At 38.0% G+C, this 16,357-nt stretch overlaps 1 protein-coding gene across 10 annotated transcripts in view; it reads right to left on the reverse strand.

Moving 5' to 3' along the window:
• Positions 1-16,357, reverse strand: part of HAO1 (hydroxyacid oxidase 1) — a 137,103-nt gene that overhangs the window by 72,130 nt on the left and 48,616 nt on the right. For 5 of the 10 annotated variants that reach the window (XM_070472309.1, XM_070472307.1, XM_070472306.1 and 2 more), the window contains 3 exons: positions 12,168-12,326; positions 11,985-12,054; positions 10,030-10,064 (listed from right to left, as the gene is read on the reverse strand). In XM_070472309.1, coding sequence (XP_070328410.1) covers positions 10,030-10,064; positions 11,985-12,054; positions 12,168-12,326 — 264 coding nt within the window. Of the gene's footprint in view, positions 1-1,795; positions 7,727-8,287; positions 8,993-9,292; positions 9,337-9,364; positions 10,065-11,984; positions 12,055-12,167; positions 12,327-16,357 lie in introns of those variants that run through there. The other 5 variants (XM_070472311.1, XM_070472310.1, XM_070472312.1 and 2 more) reach the window with 5 other exon arrangements.

Here is a 16,357-nt window from a genome sequence, read left to right on the forward strand (position 1 = left end):
TTTCCAGGCATCTTCACCGTGTTGTGTGCTCGCCTGTGAGTATACTCAGTCTGGCCAGGGCTGGAAGCAATGCCCCATGAGGAGACAGAACACCGTTGAGGATGACTTTCTATTGTTCTTCACACTACATGTCTGTTAACATACTAAAGGACTAATAAGTATTACAGTTGATGATAATAGAACTCTGCACTTTCTGAGATATTCAAAATACCAAAAAGCAGTGCAGGAAGCAGTGTGCCATAACAGAAAGATGTCTCAGTCCGGAGCCTGAAGATCTGGACGGCAGATCGTATTCTAATATTCATCTTGGCATGACCTCAATGTACAGAGAAATATCTAATGGCATTGAGGCATTCTTTGTGAAATTAGAAGCTATCTCCACAAAAATTCCACTCCCCTACTCCTTCGCACTCTCCAGTGAAATGAGTAAAAAAAATTTAAGGACTAGTATAATGGGTTAACTGATATGTTATTAAATGACAGCTGGTGACAAACACAATTATTCATCACTGAGCTGGTTCAATAGGGAAGATATTACCATCTGATTATGAGCATTTTCCAACAATTCTTGGATATTTCCAACAATGCTGTAACAAGGTATGATATTTTTCAGTTTCATTCTTATCCCTTAGTTTGATGGAAGCAAAACTATAAATGAATCTAGGCTAGGAAATCATCTTGGCTCTTAACAGAATTGGAATACTTAGAATACCTAAGTTATGTTTTATTTCTGAATGAGTGCCAAAAACTCCAAAAGGTCAGCAGTCCCTGAAATAAACTGAAATGGATACGAAAATATAGATTCTTGCACAATGTGTTTTTGTTATTCTAGTGCTATCATCTTTATTTCCTTCTATTGAGCAAAGTTTAAAAAAATGGAGGACCATGTGAACCGTCATCATTAGGAAGTTTTGGATAAGCAACAAAAATGGCAATTTTTCTAAAAGTTGTTAGAGTGAAAAAATTTAATTCGTTTATATTTTCAAATTAACTTTTAAAAAATATATGTTGCTACTTTTTACTTGCCTGGAGCCTTTGAGGAACTTTGGAAGTACGAATGTTAAGAGAGATGATATTAAGTAGCAGGAGAAGTTCTCATTCTTGAACTCCTGGAAGGAGGCATCTCAGATGCGGAGGCAGTTTGGGCATTAACTTCCCATGCTCTCTTAACTACTCCCTTCCTGGGAAAGGGCCAACAACTGTGGGGAGTGTCTTGCTTTCCAAAGACCTTTCTTTCTATGTTTATTTGCTTGCCCTTGCATCATTTTCTCCATCATTTACCTGCCCAATAAAGGATGGACAAGAAATGGCAAAACAGTTGAAAGCCAATCAAATCATTCTGGAAAAATTGTTAACAGACCTGGAATAAGATTAGTCAAGAAACGTTTAGCTAAAATAAGGTTTGGGGGGAAATCTGTGGATCTCATTTAGATTGTGTTTATGTGACAACAAAGCACCTGGTCAATTTAGTAGAAAGTGGGCAAATTGCTTATGCAGTTGTGTTGACAAAACCACCAGTCAATCCAATGACTGCATTTTCAAATTTATGGATTCTAGCTTTCGTACATACTGCCCGACCCATAATCATGAATATTTAATAGTTGCATAAATTAATTTTGGTAGATTAACAGTTTATGTCTGAATCTTCAGGTATTTTTGTTAGTTTGTTGCGTTGTTGTATCTTTTTTGGAGCTATATGATTGGTAGTACTAGAAACAGTGAATTTTAACTTTATTTAGTTAGTTTATTGAAGAATTGTTTAAAAGAGTTTCTTCCTAACTATTTTTTAGTGCACTTTTTTTTTTTTTTTTTTTTTAATTTTTATTAGTTGGAGGCTAATTACTTTACATCATTACAGTAGTTTTTGTTATACATTGATATGAATTAGCCATGGATTTACATGTATTCCCCATCCCAGTCGCCCCTCCCACCTCCCTCTCCACCCGATCCCTCTGGGTCTTCCCAGTGCACCAGGCCCGAGCACTTGTCTCATGTACCCAACCTGAGCTGGTTATCCGTTTCACCCTAGATAATACACATGTTTCAATGCTGTTCTCCTGAAACATCCCACCCTTGCCTTCTCCCAGAGTCCACAAGTCTGTTCCATACATCTGAGTCTCTTTTTCTGTTTTGCATATAGGGTTATCGTTACCATCTTTCTAAAGTCCATATATATGTGTTAGTATACTGTAATGGTCTTTATCTTTCTGGCTTACTTCGCTCTGTATAATGGGCTCCAGTTTCACTTTTTAAAAGCACTACTTAAGATGAAATGTTCATGTCTCAGCACAAATTTTATTAAATTACTGTTATTCATAAGTTCACCCCCAAAGTTGGAGTGATATTGCTCATTCATATTTCAACTGATAGAATGGTTATAACAACTAAAATATTCAAACCAAAAGTATATTCTTGACTAAGGCAAAATTATTGTCTTCTATTATTCAGAAGCTTTAAAAATCTGAGACGTTTGTTCATTAATATTAAAACCAAATAACATATTATCAACAATAAAGAAAAATCTGAGCCAAAAGTGTGTTATTGACTTGGGCAATGCTCCATGTTATATGGTAAAGAAATCTGCTCCTGGATCAAAGAGATACCAAAGTTCCTTAGAGAAAGTTCTTGGTGCCAGTTGGTGATAGAGAATACAGGATTTTGTCTACTCAAAAGGACATATTTCACTGTAACATACTTTGTTCACTCTTTTCAGAGTTCCAGGATGTCAGCCATTACACTACATTTTCTACATGCCATATATTTTTATTATAATTATTTATATAATAGCTTATATACATCATTTCCTAGTTTAAAAAGAGGTCACTGTTCTTTAGTACATAGTATTGATAAGTAATATGACTATTCCACCTAAAGAATGAAAATTAATGTTCAAGATTATTTTCTCAAGATGATGTGTTTATTCCATGGCTAGTCTGAGTCACAAAATCAAGACTTTAGACAAAATTTCTGGAATCTTCCTAGTAAACCATAAATAAAAGATTAACAAGAAAAATAAACAAAAACAATACTGTTTTAGACCAATATAGCATTTTTCTTCTAAATAATTATAAACATTTTTATATTTATTACTGCAAATTAATTGCCTACAATAAAGGCAATTTATTGTAAGAGCTGCTATAACATATAATTTTTTAAATTGCAAAGCTAAGTTGAAAAGGCTTTATGTGACTTGCCCAAAGTAAACATGTAGCAAAGCTGGTCTTGAGTCTATTAAATAAAGTTTCTTCTCTGCCTAAGATTGTTTTGCATATCTACATCTGGACTACCCAGGAATATACCAACTGGCCCCATGTTACTACTTAAATTTAGAATAATTAGAATTAAAGCGAAGCCTTCAATACTGGGCACATTTCAAGTACCCAATAGCCACACTTAGATAATGGCTACTATATCAGACAGCACATATATACAATGTTTCCATCATCATAAAACATTTATGGGGCAGTACTAGTCCAGATAATAAGAATCTTTCTTTTCTTTCTTTCTTTCTTTTTTTTTTTTTTTTTTTTTGGCCACACCACACAGCGTGTGGGACCTTAGTGCCCTGACCAGAGATCAAACCCTTGCTCCCCAAAGTAGAAGGACTGCCAGGGATGTCCCTGGATAATAAGAATCTTAAAATGTTTGCTTTAACAAAATAAATGTCCCCAAATTTATAATAACCACTGATTTTACTATTGCTATAACATTGTTAGTAAGGCTAATGTAGAAAAATAGAGGACAATATTAGTAATATATTAATTCATATGAGACATATGCTAGTTACGTTGGGCTTTTTTTCATATTTAAACTAAAATTAAAACAATGTGCTAAGCATAATTCCATTTTTAAACTGTGTCATGTGATATTTAGCATTGCCTCAGCTGAAGATATTGAAATTCAAAGACAAAGAAATTATTTTTCAGGCACCAGGTTTCTGGTTTGGTTTTTGGTGGGTGGTGCTAAGTCAACAGCAAAGGGAGGGAAGCCGACCAGTCTGGATTTCATCAAATGGCAATGCAAAAAGTCCACCAGGCAAGTGTGACCCCAAAATATTATAACCATCTCAGCTACCATTCAAATGTAAAAGCATCAGGCCAATTTTTAAACATGCACAAACTCAAAGAATATTGTTATTTTTTAAAATATGAGTTACCAATGAAATCCAGGGAATGAAGAAGAGGTAAATCAAAATGAAGAACTGGGGAAGAGAGGAGCTATCAAGATTATAGTAACTAAACCCTTTTCAATGAAAACTAATATTAAACAATTTTGGAAGAGGTATAATTAAACAATTTCAGAAGAGGTATAGTAGAAGAAATTATAACACATTAATAATATTTAGAGAGAAGGGGAGAAAATAGAAAAGAGAATAGACATAAGAGGCTAATTTCTTCATTTTTTTATAGTGATTAGTTAACTGATACCATATAAAATGTATATGCCAGAAATAACAATTCACTCAAACTTCTTAAGTTTTAAATAATTTTCAAAATGTCATAAGCAGGTACTTACATACTATATTTCTTTTTGGACGAACTATTTACCTTAATTTTAAGAATTCCTGAAATTTCCCTTTCCCTCCTACTAAATTCAAGTAAAACTAAATTGAATATTTTACTTAATGTAACATTTACTGTGTAGTTCTATTTTAGCAAAGTCATTTTTATCTATGTATCCAGATGCTATTTGTTATATGTATATAGCAGTGTCTGATAAATATTCACCTAATATAAATAACAATTATATTTATGTGATAAAATATGTGGTTTTTATTTTACTTTGTTGAATTGCTTGAAATCCTTAACCATTTTTCACAAAAAGTCAAATTTTAAAGTAAATAATATAAAAAATAATTATTACAAATAAGACTTTGATGTTCAATTTATAATTCACAATACATTCTCACATATATCACCATGCTGTGTCTTCATTTCACAGCTGAGATTCTGAGTGTCCTAAGGTTAAATAACGTTTCACATGACTAGTTACTCAGATATTCAGGATTCTAGTCCAGTACTTCGGGGTGGATTGGCTTTGACCTTCAACTAGTGAGTTTAGTACTAAAACTCTAATACATAATGTGAACCATATTACTATAAACTACTCCATCAATAATAAGATCCCCACACTATTAGACAGGATTTTGACTATAATGAAAAATGAAGCAAATTGAAAGGTAGATGATCTAACCAGAGAACACAAGTAGGAAACAGAGCCAGAATCTTTTCCCCAATGAGGCTGAACAAATGAACAAATAAATAAATTGCACACTTGAATTTCACCCATTGTATTGGCATCATTCAGGGTAACACAGTTCTTGGTTTTCAGAAGATCCTAGAAAATTTTCATTTGAACCTATGTGCATTATCTGAAATGATATTCAGAAAAATATCAATAGAAATAGAAACAGATAACTGGCTAAAAATAAACTCTCCCAAACAATTCTTAGGAAAGAAACAAGATACTGACTATGCAAGTAAGCATTGGATAAGGACAGGAAATTGCATCTTTTTAAATAGATAAGATTTCCCATCACATAAACATAAAATAATACCCTCTATCATTTGTGTTAACATTTGTATCACCTAAAATAAACTCTCATCCTGATGTTCTTCTATAATTGGCATGTGACAAAGCACACACTGAAGCAAATGAGAGTTTAGAAAGCATTCTTTATCTTTATGTTATAAGAAGCCTTCAGATTTTCCTAAACAGACAAACTTTATTTTGTTGCTATGCAACAGATGTGCAATACAGTCCTTCGGACAATAAATAAATTATGAATTTTACAATGAAAGGTCTTTTCTCCCTGTTTGAGAACAAGCCACCACTTCCTTTCATGCTATACTAATCCACCACAGCTCTCTAAAGCTGTTTCACAAACGCTAATGTTTTGGCAAGATAAACAAATGAATGAATAGCACAGCAATGACACAGATGCAGCTTGCAGACAGCACGCTAAGAAGCATCAATACTACTTGATTCATTCTTACAGGTCTGGGATCCTGGGTTCACCAAGCGTGGAAAAGAGAAGGAAGTTTATTTCACGCCCACGTTCTTCTAAATAGCAAAATATAAGCGAGTTTAAGGAGAAAAGATTCTGATGAGTTCTGTTAGCAGACACCCATCACTGCTACATGTATCATGCATGTTCTGTGTGGGGACATGAGAGTGATTTTAGCCATGAGGGGAACATCTGTGAGGCCAAGATGTCACAGGTGTTGAGAACCCATGACTCATGAACCAGACTGGCCACACTATGTTTAACATGACCTGCTCCATGTTTAAACTGCTAAATATTTGCCAACTCTTAAAAATCTTCACATAATAATGTGGATGTCTAGCTTTCCTTGAAAAATAAGAAAATAACACTGAACTTGCATTTTCACTTAAATTGGTGGGAATCAGCTTCCAGCAGGTAAAAACTGCTAACAACCCAGTAAATCAATAAACTGTGGTACATTCACACATTGGGTTACTACAGAGCAATAAACAGAAAGAATTACTGATATACTCAACAACATGAATGGACTTCACGTACAAAACCAAAAACAGTAGTATATACTATTTGGTCCCAGTTATATGAAGTTCAAGAACAGCTAGAACTAACCAATGGTGATGGAAGTAGTGTAAGTTTACTTCTGGTAGAGGGAGTGGTTTGGGGACAATGGAAAACTTCCAAATCTTGATCTGGGTGGTGGTGGTCACACGGGTGTGTGTGTAAAATGTATCCATCTGTGACAAATTTGGCACTTAACACACATCACTACAAGTACCCTGTGCCTCTATATGAAATAAATTTTAATGAGAAGAATCAATTGGCCGAAGAAAAGGTGGCATTTTTAGATGGGTTGTCATCCACCCATACCCAACAGTTGGGTCATTTCATGATCTGCTTGGCAAATTGGATTTGATGCTTCTTGCTCTAGACAACACCAGTGATGCCTTGAAGAGCAGTATCTGCCTCACCTAGGAGCATGTTAGAAATACAGAACTTACCCCAGACCTCCCGAATCAGAATCTGTTTTAGCAAGCCCGCCTGGCATGCTACAGTTCATGGGGTCGCAAAGAATCAGACATGACTGAGTGACTAACACACACACACACACACACACGCATACCAGGTTATTATAATACATTCTCCAGCTTGAGAAGCACTTCTGTAGGGTACCATATACATTAAACACACAAGAAAAGCAGGTTGGCCTATATTAAACTATTCATTCCCTATTATCCCTTCTCTCAAAATATTTTAAGAAACTCAGAAACAGAAAGATCAATTGTCTTCCTTAAAGAACTTCTTTCAAGCTCAAGTGAGAAAATCCCCAGAAGTGGATATGCACCAAACATGCCCTCTTCCTGTGTCAGATCACACACCTTTGGTTTTAGCACTGTTAGAACAGGATCGGAGACACTCAAGACAATGTAAAAACAATTCTCTATCTTTCTGATTATGGAAACAACACACATCATAACATTCAGTCTTATCACAACTCTGGAGAAAAAAATGGGGATCTATGTTCAAGGAGGTAGTGTGGCTCTGGGGGTGATCAAAGTGTCTAGAAATTCACAAAGACCATTCATCCCTATTCTCATAAGACTTACTTAAAGCACCATGTGTGGCTCTTCATTTGCTGGGATAGTTATCAAGTTTTTAGCAACCTGCTGTATGAAGCCTACTATGATGTAGGTTTCCCAGGTGGGTCAGTAGCAAAGAGTCCACCTGCAATGCAGAAGATGCGAGTTCAATCCCTGGGTCAGGAAGATGGCAACCCACTCCAGTATTCTTGCCTGGACATCCCATGGACAGAGGAATTTGGTGGGCAACAGTCCTCATGGTCGCAAAAAGTTGGACACGGCTTGGCAACTAAATAACAATAACAACAAACCATGATGAAGCCAAAGTGGACATTCTTTGCCAACAGCAAAGACACTTCCAAATCAGTTGGTGGGATCAAAGAGGTGCCAAATCAGTTGGTGGGATCAAAGAGGTGCTTATTATAGATCTATAAGTTTATCAACACTAACTGGAAACACAAAACAGTTAGGTGATGTGACAGTCAAATCTTTTCTTGGTATCTGGAGAATAACTTAAGGAATAATTTTCATCACATTGAATGGCTCATTTTTTACCTTGTATTATTTATTTATTTGGCTGCATCATGTGGCATGGGGGTTCCCTGACTGGAGTCTAACCTGGGCCTCCTGCAGTGGAAGCAGAGAGTCGTAACCACTGGGCCACCAGGGAAGTCCCTAAATGATTCTTTTTTATCAGACCCAGATATAATTTCAAAAAGAAAGATCTATGTTTGTGTCCATCAGAGTTATTTACGAACATTCCAGCATTTAAAGGAAAAGAGAGGAGGAAGGAAGAAGAGAGAAAGACAGAGAGAGAGGGAGAAAGAGACAATGAGAGATCTGAGAATAATAAAGCGTCATAATAAAGCAACAAAATATAGCATCACCATCATATATTAAGGTAGTGATTCTCTAAATTGTTCCATTCAATACTTCACAGTAAGTGAATAACCAGGGAGATGGTGAAAAGAAATTTAAAACTCTTTGGTTACCAACTTTACCTACAATCTGTCAAAAATCTGGCTAGGGAATAAATGTGATGTTCATATGACCAGGGCTTCATGGACAGTCAACCAGTGCAGTCACATGGGACTCCATGCTCCAAAGGGGGCCTCATGTTTGAGTTTAGTGTTCATACTGACTAAAAATGCTTAATAATCTTATCTTTGAGTTTGTGTAAAGGATTAGGGGATCATGGAACACGTGCTGAAGCCTAGGAGCCTAGGATGATACACTGTACCTCCTCCAGCTCATCCACCCCCTGCTACCTCCCCAAGTCCCTTGAGTGAGTCCTTGGCTGCTGGCTCATCCAGCCCCAATGACAGCATCACCATCAGCCCCCTTCACGGTCCTGGGCACAGAGGAGTCAGGATAGATCACAGGGCAGTGTTCAGGCACCCATGAGGATTCCCTGCCCAAGGAAACATGACATTAAATAGAAAGAAAAGATTCTATGACAAGTTCAGAGAAAAATCTTGGTAGAAAGCCTTTTTCCTGCTTTTCTGAACAGGGGGCCCACATCGTCACTTGGCATGGCCTTCATAAATCATGAAGCTGGCCTTACATGTGACTGTGAGTGGGGAAGAAGCAAACGAATGAAGGAGATGAGGTGTAAGAGAATGAACGAGTATACACATGAGGAACAGAGAGGTATTTGGGTTCTGAGATTAAAACAATTGAATTCCATATTGTTACACATGGGCCAGATAGCTTCTTTTCAGAAAATGCTTTATTTCTCTCTGATTAAGAAGCAGTCTGAAAAAAAAAAAAAAGAAGCAGTCTATACCATAAAATACTCAGATATATTCAGATACTGAAGATGTGAATGGAAATCTACATTCAAAGAAGTCACATAGCCCAGAGTGTTAAAAAGTATCTAGAAAATCACTTTTATCCCAGTTCTATCAAGTGCTACCTCCTTAGAGTTGTGAATCCAAATCTCCTGTTTCTCCAGGCACATCCATCCTTCTAAGGTTGTCCTTAGACTTTAAGAACACAGTTTTAGGGATATCCAAATATAGTGAAGGTTTATAAACAGAGAGATCATTATCTTTTGACCTTGGCACTAGCTACCTCCAATTTTACCCAGGAATATCTTTTGTTTGTAGCACGTGAGGCTGCCAGGGGATGACGTTGTCTAAAACCATTTTCAATGTTTTCTTTTTAACAGTTAATATATTTCCAGGATGCAAGTCCATTTCTTTCTAAAAGGTTCCTAGGACACTCATTGAAAAGTCAAAAGCAATGAACTTAAAATAGCAAGGGATTGCTATTTTGCTGGAGAAGAATGACACCCTTTGTATCGAAGTGGGGAATTACAGGCTGTGGTCACTCTCTGCACAGTGTCTCTTTGTCAAGTAACACATGCCAAAAAAAAAAAAAAAAATACAGATGGGAAAATATTGTGCACTGTCAGATCTTGGAAACAGCCAAAGGATTTTTCCTCACCAATGTCTTGTCGATGACTTTCACATTCTGGCACCCTGAAAAAATAATGCATACATTTAATATGAAATGAATGCAATAATAATCAGGCAGGTAATCGTTTTCCCAAGGAATGTAAAACTTGACAAATGTAAGGTTTATGATTCAAGGTAAGCTTGCCAAATCTTATGTGGCATGAGACCATTTTTATTACCTAAACAGTCCTTAACACAAAATGACTGGCACATATTTTTATTAACACAAAGAGTATATTCTTTTCTGCCACATTTAATACAGAGTCAGTGGCTAAAAGTTCTCTTTTAGGATATGTCTGTAGCAAATTAAAAGGCAGAGTGAGGATTCAAAGAATGGTATTCTTCTCATGGATGCTGTGTCTACCCAGCCTCAGCTCAGAAGTACATAAACCACTGAGCTCTGGAATTCTATCTGTGGGGATGGTCTGGGTGATACAGATCACAGAAAATGAAGCCCTTGCTACCTTCAAAAGTAGGGGAGGGGATGATTGACTCAAGATGATTCATTGCATCTAGAGGTTCATTCTGAGTCAAATTTGAAACAGTCACTAGGAATAATGATTATTTATTTGTTCATTCATTCAGCAAATATTTATTATTTACATGCTATGCTCTAATCCAGACACTAGAGATACTGCAGTGAAGACAACAAAGATCCCTGCCTCGTGGTTCTTAACATTCCAGAGAGGAAACAGACAATGCACAATGTGTGCCATTTAAGAAAAATAATGTGATAGATAATCTACAGAAGGTGTTAGGTGCCAAGGAAAATAATGAAATTAGAAGGTGTTAGCTGCTATGGAAAAAAATGAAACAGTAACAGAGAAAAGAACTGGAAGTTGGGTGAGTGGAAGACGAATTGCCATTTTTAATGTGGTGGTCGACATGGGATCCTATGAGACAGTAAAATGTAAAAGTGTGACTTGAAGGACACAGGAGAGTTTGCCACATAGATTTTTGGGGAAAGAGCATCCAGCAAGCAGGAAGAGCAAGGCTAAAGCCTTTAGGCTGAAACATGCCTGTTGTCATCAGGGATCAGCAAGAAGGCAAATAAGGCCTGGGTGGACATATTTGTCACTCAAATATGGCCTGAGTAACAGTGGGAGGAGCTGAAGTCAGAGAGGTGACAGAGGTCAAACCACATAGAACCTCATAGACCATCATGAGGACTTTGGTATTTGTTCTGAATAAGTTGGGAGCAATTGAAGCTTGCCAATAGAAGAGTGATAGGATCTAAGTTAATGTCTAAAAGGATAGTTCCAATGCTGTGATCAGAATAAACTGAAACAGAGAAGGAAGACAGGATAGACAGGCTGACTCAAAATACCCAAGGAAAGAGATAATGACAGGAAGGATACACAAGGAAGCCATTACAATATCCAAGAAGGGAGATAACGTAGGTTCCAATCAGGTTTCTTTTACAGAAAGCACCTCTGTGGATGGATGTGAGGCTATGAGAGAGAAAAGGAGTCAAGAGTGACAAGATCTGAGCAAGTGAGACAAAGTTATTAACATGAACTGAGACTGAAAAATCTGCAGGTAGAGCAGAGTTAATGTAGAATTTGAGCAGCTTAGTTTTGGACAGGTAGATTTTGAGATGCCACATAGACATCTAGGTGGAGCTGGTGGCTAGCCCATTAGATGTATTGTTCATGCGTTAAGAGAGGAGAAAGAATATGATGTAGCATTACCCTTAAGGTACTAATAAGACTTGCCAAAGCATCCCAGAAAAGGCTGTCCAAGCAGAGGCTAAGTGACCACTACAGGCAGACATGCAGTGGAGTTCCTCCCTTCGAGAGCTCTCTGCACTATAGCCAACTTTAAATTTAATCACTCCAAATGGTTCCATCCTCTTCCCCCTCAAATTCACTTTTTTCCACCAAGGAGCCTGGCCTAAAGACACCCAGAAGAAATGAAATAGTAAATGATAACGCCAAGTCTTACCACTCAGAGCCATGGCCAACCAGAATTCCTCCTTCAGTATCTCAAGGACATCCTGAACACCTTTCTCTCCCTAAGCAAGAAGACACAGATCTTTTGAGTAAGTCTGTATGACTGGTTTCCTGAATTTATTTCACAGTTGAGTCACTCTGTTTTATATTATTTATTGTTTTGTCCTCCAATTACCTGCGAAGCCAAGCCCCAAATGATCGGTCTCCCCACAAACACAGCCTTGGCTCCCAGGGCCAGAGCTTTCAGAACATCAGTTCCCTTCCGCACACCACCATCCAGGAAGACCTCCACCTTCCCTTCCACAGCCTCCACTATTTCTGGCAGAGCATCAATCTGTGGAGAGAAGAGGTCAGTGAAGTGATACTGTGCATGTTGAATTGTTCCCCAACTCAACTTCCACAGGCCACCAACCATCCAACTAGCACTGAGAGTAGGAAAGGCTAGGCTTAGAATCAACAGTAAAATCATTCTCTCCTAAAATAAAAGAAGTGCAAATGCTAGCAACCAAAGACCAGCTAAATTTGGAACTGAGTGGCTTATTTTTCTGTCAAAGTCCAAGGTTATTTTTTTATTCTTGATGTGTGTACATGCATGCTAAGTCGCTGAGTCCTGTTCGACTCTGTGCGATCCTGTGGACTGTAGCCTACCAAGCTCCTCTATCCCTAGGATTATCCAGGCAAGAATACAGGAGTGGGTTGCCTGCCCTTCTCCTGGGGATCTTCCCAACTCAGGGATCAAACCCGTGTCTCTTAAGTCTCCTCCAATGGTAGTCAGGAGACGTATAGTAGGTAGGTGGCACTAACACCACCTGGGAAGCCCTTATCCCTGATACATGGATTCAAATACCATGATCCAAATATGTATATATAGGTATATGTACAGAACTAAAAATACATAATCAGCTTAAAAGACACAGAGCTACTCTTTATTAAATACATAAATACAAATGAAGTATCTTCCTCATATAAATTATTCTGAACATTAATTTACTCATTGAAAATCAATTGTTAAAATTCATACCCAGATTGTGGTAGAAGCAATGGTATATAAAAATGCAAACACTATCAGTCACAAAAAAATTTAGTCTCTGATTTTCCCACCCAAAATATGAGAAAATACATAATACAGCAAATATATATAACAATACAACAAACATCCAGTTATACATTAGAGAATTCTCCCTGAAAATATTTGTTCTTGCTTTTAAGGAAAATGACTACACGCACTTTGAAAGTCCTCATCTTGATTAGCAGTTGATGATGGGCTTATTATATCAGCTCTAGAGAATATAAGAGCCTCATTGAGGTCCACCTGCTAGACTGTATTATTGTTCGTAATTCTTTACACCACTCTGAACCCACTCTTTTTCCAAGGTCACTTGGCAGTGTTTCCCAGTTTAAAACACACACACACACACACACACACACACAGTGCACTTATCAATCCTTGACAGTGGCCTTGGCCTTGCAACCTACTTTGCCCAATGACATGTGAACAGAGGTGTAACAGTGCCATTTCTGGGCATGGGCCTTGAAAGACCTCATACATTTCAACCGTCTCTTGCAGCTGTGCCATTTGCCACGCGAGGAAACTACTCAACCCCCCCCCCTCCACACACACACACACACACACACACACACACACACACAGAGCTGAGACCTCCGGAGAAGAAGGAGAGTTGTCCCATCCAAGCCCAGCTGGACCAATCTAGGTCAGCAGACCCCCAGTTGACAAAAAGTTTCATGGAAATAATGATTTAAATCACTGAGTTTGGAATCTTTTGTTTTTTAGCATCATGTGGTAATAGCTCATAAAGTTGGTTAATAGCCAATATAGTTATAGATAGTAACTGACACAAATGGCTACTTTGGTGTAAATCTTTGAATCTGAGGGTGGAAACAATCTCATAGCGACCTACTATAGTGACCATAGTAGGTCAAAATCTGCAGAAATTATCCACACTTATCCCCAAGTGCTTAAATATAAAATGAAATCCATACATTCAAGTGCAGTTTTTCTAGAAATAATTGTGCTGAAATCACTCAAAACTTTCCTGCTTCTCACCCAAAATTTGAGAGGCTCAATGTAAAAAGAGTTTTATGTAAAAGACTGAAGACCAAACCCAACTACAGATTTGGAGGAAGTGAAGGCAACAGTTGGAGCACAGCCCCCTAAATGTTTGGCAAGTAACGTGATTTTCCTCTTTTCCTTTTGGCTTTTCTGCCTGGCCAAACATGCTTTGGATCCATTTACATATGTCCCTTTACCTATACATAGTCCTCCTTTTAGAGTCAGGCAAGTTACATCAACATATAAATGCTACAATTTCCAAGTGATGATGCAAGCTATAATTAAGTATATTTCCCCATTTGAAACCAAAACCAAAGAAAAATATTAGCTAGTTTCAGTTCAATACATGTTTTCAAAGTCACGCAAATCAAGTCTTTTAGGATATTTCCAATGCCCAATCTGACCTAAAAAATAAACTAAGGATACTTAAAGTGTGAATCCTGGGTTATAAAATGAAGCCTAGATTGGTGTTTTCCTGTCCGTGGACAAGGAAGTTCTATCCATCACAGAGCATTTCTATCCTCCCTTTCTTCTTCCTGGAGCTGCAGTTTTACTGGGTATATATTATGCAGAATAATTCTGACCAGAACAGATAAAATAAGTAAATATAGTGAACAAGTCCACTATTTTATGACTTTTCTGTTTCTTTTCAGCTTGCTTCACATCTAAAAGACCATTCATTTCAGCTTTTCTTTTCTTAGTGGTTCCTTAGACAACTAATTGCAGGCTTAGTTCCAGCAGAGTTAATCTACAGGAAAATATGGTAAGATTTCAATGTACTACTGTTCACTCATCCATCCATTCACTGATTTATCAAACAGTTTATTGATGACTTGGTAGATTCCAGGCACCATGCTAGGCAGTTTATGGAATCCAAAAAGAATCCCACAGGGACATGACTCTGGAAGAGCTCCCCTCTTTCCTGTTCCTGCCGAAGGTCCCCCCTGTCCACAAAACTTCCACTCACAAGGTGCTTCCATCTTTCTACCTTCTTAAAGCATCCAGTCCTACACTCGTGATTTCTGACATTTTAGGCATTAAAACACTTTAAAGGTTCCAAACCAGATCAGTTGAGCACAAACAGATAAAGCCAGAGGTGCTTTAGCTAACAATGAAGAAGACAGATTCCAGGGCACTGCCCACAAGTCCTGCTCCGACTCTCTACCCACCATGCTTCAGGCAGCCCTGGCTGGAAGTGGTGGTGTGAGTTCTGATAGGTAGTGTGAGTTCTACTAAGCACGTTTAGAAAACCCCTGGTCCATATAGGTCTGGCTGACCGTTTGCCATTGCAGAAATGGCTGCCGCCATCTCCCACCCTATCTTTATTTCCTTGCAATGCAACATTTCTGCTCCTCCCATCATGAGGGAGAAATGAAGTCAGAAAAGTCTATTTCCTCACCCCTTGAATCTGAAGTGGCCGTATGACTAGCTTCCACCAACAGGAAAAGAAAGAAGTGACAGTGTGCCTGTTCTAAGCATAGAGCTCAAGAGGCTTAGATATTTCCACTTGCTCTCCTTGTGAGACCCAGCCCATCTAACGTTCTAGATGTGAGAGGCAATGCAGAGCCATCCCTGCCGAGGTCATCCTCCACCAGTCTGCCCTTGTAGACCCAGCAGCTGACCACAGACATGTATAAGTGAGCCCAGCCAAGAACACAAAACCTCTCTGTGGATCTCAGGTCAAATGGACAGTTCACAAAGTTATGACATGAATCAATGGCTATTGAATTTTACCCAGTAGATTTCAGAGTGGTTTGTTACACAGCAAAAGCTAACTGATAAGTCAAATGGTTCTCAAATGAAGAATATAATGAATCCTTTTCAGAAGGAAAAAATGAAATTTCTGATGTCATAGAATATACCCAAGGACTCAATTTTAGAAACATTGATTTAACAACCCAAAGTTTATTTTATGAAAATGTTTTACAGTTGAAAATGTTCACTAGAAAAGAATGTCACATTTTTAAGTTTAAGGGCTTCCCTGGTGGCTCAGTTGGTAAAGAATCCACCTGCATGTGGGAGACCTGGATTTTATCCCTGGGTTGGGAAGATCCCCTGGAGGAGGACATGGCACCCCACTCCAGTATTCTTGCCTGGAGAACCCCCATGGACAGAGGAGCCTTTGTGGGCTACAGTCCATGGAGTCACAAAGAGTTGGACATGACTGGGTGACCAAGCACAAGTTTGGATCCAGTTAGCTTCAAAAAAAAAATGATTCTTTTTTCATAAAAAAGGAAAAAACAAAGAAACGTTTCTAGGGTTCAAAGACTCCGCATAATCTGTCTTTAGACCCC

The sequence above is a fragment of the Odocoileus virginianus genome, chromosome 9 (assembly GCF_023699985.2).
Source record: "Odocoileus virginianus isolate 20LAN1187 ecotype Illinois chromosome 9, Ovbor_1.2, whole genome shotgun sequence".
Classification (NCBI taxonomy): Eukaryota; Metazoa; Chordata; class Mammalia; order Artiodactyla; family Cervidae; genus Odocoileus; species Odocoileus virginianus.